The 5,149-nt window shown below is 37.8% G+C and overlaps 1 protein-coding gene across 1 annotated transcript; it reads left to right on the forward strand.

Moving 5' to 3' along the window:
- The first annotated feature begins 353 nt into the window (after positions 1-353).
- Positions 354-3,279, forward strand: LOC100892750 (myelin-associated glycoprotein-like). Its single transcript, XM_030978552.1, has 4 exons — positions 354-612; positions 987-1,202; positions 2,085-2,384; positions 2,966-3,279. The coding sequence occupies exons 1-4, from the start codon at positions 354-356 to the stop codon at positions 3,277-3,279; spliced, it is 1,089 nt and encodes a 362-aa protein (XP_030834412.1).
- The last annotated feature ends 1,870 nt before the right edge of the window (positions 3,280-5,149 follow it).

The following is a 5,149-nucleotide window of genomic DNA, read 5'->3' on the forward strand; positions in this document are numbered from 1 at the left end:
AGAGAATTCAGACAAAATGGAAAATGAAGGACAATGGTTCCTAGATTAAAAATAATAATGATAATAAAGACAGTTTGGCAATGGACAGCACATAATATAAATTGAATTTCAATTTATATTGATATACAAAATACAACATGACAATTGTTGATAATTAAATTGCCTTTTTCGGTAAAAAAAAAATCAATATTTAAGTTTAGATTCCAGCGATTGTTCCTTGGAACTTCGGTGTGTGTTCGTTTCTTATTGTTTTTCTCTCTGCGATGAATTCTCAATTGTTAGCCCCACCTAGTGACTTATTCATCAGTGACGATCGGTCTCCAAATGGATATCCCAACAACCCATACATTACCATGACAGCAGGTGAACCACGTGACATCACATGCACAGTACGAGGGGCACGCCCACCGGCTCTCATTGAGTGGCGCACCGATGCTGAACATATCCATGTCATGGATCAGGGCAATGTTGTTAAAGGTCAAAGCTACATATCTCACAGGGGAGCCACGATAACACCTTCTAAAGATTACCACAACAGAATTATTCGCTGTCTGGCGTCCCATCGGGAACTGCAAAATGTACTCCAAGCAACCATTCTTCTCAATGTTCAAGGTAATTTGTTTAAAGAGAATTGATAAATCACCATACTACTTCGTCCTTAGATTGATACGTCTGCTTGCACCTGATAACATATTCAATTCAATATGCCGAGTATTTCAATCAATGTCTCTAAGCTACTTCCCCCTTGAAATTGTGCTACATCAACTCTGACACGCTTGCCGGCTTTTAATTACACGACAGAATTCAATGTATAATATTTCTAGTCGAGGTTCCTATGGGACTTCTGTTATACACAGAATTTGATACAATTTTGCAACTATATACAGGTATTGTTTATTGCCTCATCTTCGTAATTCTTTCATGAACTTTCTAATTTACATAGATTACCATCATCTTTCATTTCTTAATTCAAGTCCTTCCTGCAGAATTGCAGCTCTCGGCTTCCTCCAACATAAGCAACCTATTGGATACCCCAACTTTAGTCGTCTTTCAAAACGTTCCAGCCTTCATCACCTGCAAGTGTCTGGGGTCTCGTCCAGTTGCCATACTCTTCTGGGAACTTGGAGATACAGTGGTCACGGAAGGCGTCACATCTTCCGTTACCCCAAATAGCATGGATAAGAGTTTATTTGATGCAGAGAGTAGGTTGCGGATCGTACCAAATGTTAGTCACCATTACAGACTGGTGCGGTGTTTGGCACCTGCAGGGCAAAATCAAGTTCATGCAGAAGTGAGATTAATAGTTTATGGTGAGTTAATGAATAATACGATATCTTACCTTATTAAAACATTCCAACCTGGACATATATGTATACCCTATACAACAATATCGCTTTTTGTATTGTATTATTGTATTATTTATTCGGCACTTTCAAGAAATATAACAATTTAACAATATAAACATGGTAAATACAAAATTGGAATGACAAAAAATGTGCAAATACAAATTTTTGTAGCAATATTCTGAGTGCAAAAGATGGCGGCCAGGGAAGAAGAGAGCAAACTTAATTACTGTAACCGTGAAGGTCCCTCCGCCCAACCAACTGATGCACTCAGAAGACTGGTAAAAATATAGCATAAGGACAAATAAGACAGTAACAAATCAAGGATAAACAATCAAAATATAAAGAAAGGCGAGGCACGAGCATATGTAACGCCAACCTAGAAATTATAGATAACATATTACAAATTTGCAATTTCAATAACATATTACAAATGTACAATTTCAATAACAATATCAAGAATATTTCATTCGTCGTGCCGACACACGAAATTTTCTAAACTACTGCGGAACACCATTGTATACCACTCATGGCAATTCAATATCATATAGTTATTAAATGGCATGGTAATAGCTACGAAGGAGTTCCTGTTCGTCTACTTGTATAGTGAGTGGGCAAATATACCAACACATAATTAAAATATAATTTTAGTGACAAATTAAATGCAAATTTAGTTATACATATAATGTTTCTTCCAGTAGTAAATTCTCATTCAACAATTCGATCTTAAAGGACCACCAGATACTCCGCAAATGAGTGGTACCGGTGATCTGCAAGATGGGATGTCCGCATCGGTCACATGCATTGTCAACAACGGATATCCAGCGCCTATATTTCAGTGGAACCTAGGAACGGCCGATCTAACCAATAAGTCAGCAACAGAAAATGAACTGAATGAATATAATAGGATGTATACAAGGAGTGTGCTCACGTTCACACCAAAGAAGAGCGACCACGGCCAATACCTTGCCTGTGAGGTCTTTCAGCCTGAAGCTCAGCCTACGTGGTTTAGGAGCGTGAGGAAAACGATCGAGATTTCATGTAAGTGAGGTATTCATAATCATTCATATCATACAAATCTTACATCTAAAACTACGAAGAATTTAAGTAGGCATTCTCTTTTACTTTAGGTGCTTGTACAAGAAGCAATAAGCAAAGTAATTCCTTGCGGTGGCATATTTTGTTTTTGGTGTTCATCATAATGTAATTACATTATCCACGTGATGGATTCTAAGATTACAACATTAAGATAAGTTGTATATATCCAAGAAAGACCCTGACAACAATCATATTGTAATAGCTTTTATTCTTGGCAGAGGTGTTTTACCAGTTCCTGGAAGGAGGAATGCCAATTATTTCATGTAAACTTATTTTAACCATGTGTCTCGACGGCTCATTTAGAAGTAGTTCCTAAAGCTACCTAAACTACGGTAAAACAGCAGGTTTTTCTTGCCTTGTGCACTTCTCATCCAAGTAAACTATATCCTATTGACTCACACACTTTAGTGCACCGCGCTAGCAGAAAGCATCAATGTCAAGGCATTACATTTTCTTTAGCTTCGCTCCCAGGCCCATTGCCACACTCTGTCTCACTACGTACATTGTATTCCCTCAATATTTAGATCCTCCCGTCATTGTCGACTTGTCAGCTCGTCGAAGTTCGGATGGTGAAGGGAGAATGTATGCACTACTTACATGCCAGGTAGATGCTAGACCTCCAGCCTGTATCTTCGAGTGGTTCTTTAATGGATCAAAGCTGGAAAATAACACCAAAATAGCGGTCCATCAATGGGACTTCCAAGAAACTGAAATGGTTACAAGTACGCTGATGATCGGTAATCCAAAGGTGATCAATGAAGGAAATTATAAATGCCTGACCAGGACATCAATGGGTAACGACAGTGCTGCTATCTACTTTACCTTCCCGAGTGAGTAGCCAAAAAGCCTTACAGAAAAGTTGCATTATTTCCACAGTACTTAATATGGGGTTGTATCATTTCCTACAATTTGGCTTAAGGACATTCAATGTTTGCTACATATTTACATAATGGTATTGATAAACTACGGGCTGGTCCTTGTGGAGACTTGTGGATATGATTTGATTCTGTTCTTGTACAGGTTTGTGACGATAAAATGACAATGAGCGATAAACCGTGCCCGTACCTCTCCCACATTTCTCTGAAATATTACAGCAAGACCTAATACTCCTACTCGGTTCATCGTATACCTAAATCAGACGACATCTTTTACTCTCTTCGTTGCTTGGCAACCAGGATGTGATGGTAGGCTTCTTCATACGTATCTATCTTTGCCCATAAAAGCGGCAATAAAAGTGCAAGCAAGATTGAAGGTAAACCTTACAACTGAATATAAAAGTACTAGCGCCGTCTAGCGTTATGACGGCAACAAGGAATACACCGTTCGTTAATATGTGGCATAGTTACAGTCTAGATTCCCTTCAAAGACATCAAAGGCAATCGACCTTATTATTCTTTTATGACGAGTCGCACTAAGTACCAATTACAGATAAATGCAATTACTAGACACATATTTTCACTTTCAGGAGGCAGCAAAAGTAACGTTCTGGCGCTACGTGTAACTGCGCATCGATCACTCCTGTTTACCTTCTAAGGAAAGACGTCGAAATCATTTCACGAGATTTACACCAAGAATGGGGTATAATATTCAGAGAGGAATTTTGCTCGCCATCCTCGCGTGTTTTAACGGTATGTTATGTGATTTAACATGTAATCCATGCTATCAATTCTCGCTACCCTAAATAGGTACGAAAATCTCGAAATTCGCGAGACGAGGTAATTTTCACTCTCTCGGGTCGTCACTACAACTTCTGGTATAGAGTCCCATCCCGCTGGCGCTAGCGCCTGTGTTCGCTGTGCAGAGTTTTCACGCACGCTAAAATCGATGCCAATCAGTGTAATTTGTACAGATTATAATATGCAATGGAAAGCTTCGGGCAGAATTAGTGACTTTAGCACAAAAGGCCGTTAAACTCTACCGTGAAAGAGAGGGTTGTGATCACGAACGCCTGCACAGGAAGCTGTAATGTCGAAAAGCTATCCCATAATGCAATGCGCGTTTTCAGGATTTTCAAAACAAACAAAGTAATCATAATTTCTGTAAAACGTAACATTTTTCAAGTGTTACAAATAGATCACGTTGAATAGTATATTAGTGCACAACAAGCGTATACAGGGCGCTTGAAACATTTTGTGGCAAGCTCTCAAATGAACCTCAATTCTTGATACAACAGCGGATAGAACTATATCATTCACACACACATATTGAGGTAACGTAGTGCCCTTAATTTATCTTGTGGGCATGTTATGCAATGTTACTAGCTCTTCTGAGAAAAGATATCATAAATCAATATTTAGTGTTTAATGTTATGAATAATGTAATAATTAATAAATAAATCTCCTTTTGAATAGACGCTTTGTATTTCCTGCTGTATATTGTTCCTCATAATGATTGAAATACATTTAAGCAGAGGAAGTAACTACATGTATTTTCTAATGTATGGTTACTGTAATTATTTATTTAGTGTTTAGAAATGAATTATTTTGCTTCTTGTTCTTAAAAGATGTGTTGAATATATGTACATGACATTTTCAATCTACAATGGGTCAAATGCGATTTCACCAAGAAAGTGTGATTTAGAATGACTTCATTGGGAAGTTTCTCGAAAAATGGAGAAGCAAAAGGTTAACGCCTATTTTGCAATCTTTCTAAAAATTTAAAAAATGGTACATTTTAGGAAAACGACCATAAATCTGTATTCTGAACTG

The sequence above is a fragment of the Strongylocentrotus purpuratus genome, unplaced genomic scaffold (assembly GCF_000002235.5).
Source record: "Strongylocentrotus purpuratus isolate Spur 01 unplaced genomic scaffold, Spur_5.0 spur5_scaffold_1, whole genome shotgun sequence".
NCBI lineage: Eukaryota > Metazoa > Echinodermata > Echinoidea > Camarodonta > Strongylocentrotidae > Strongylocentrotus > Strongylocentrotus purpuratus.

Excerpts from the sequence above, each read along its gene's own strand:
- LOC100892750 (XM_030978552.1), top strand. The coding sequence starts at position 354 with ATGACAGCAGGTGAACCACGTGACATCACATGCACAGTACGAGGGGCA. Across the intron at positions 1,203-2,084 it reads GAGTTTATTTGATGCAGAGA|ATACTCCGCAAATGAGTGGT; the intron begins GTAGGTTGCGGA and ends AAGGACCACCAG. Across the intron at positions 2,385-2,965 it reads GAAAACGATCGAGATTTCAT|ATCCTCCCGTCATTGTCGAC; the intron begins GTAAGTGAGGTA and ends CTCAATATTTAG.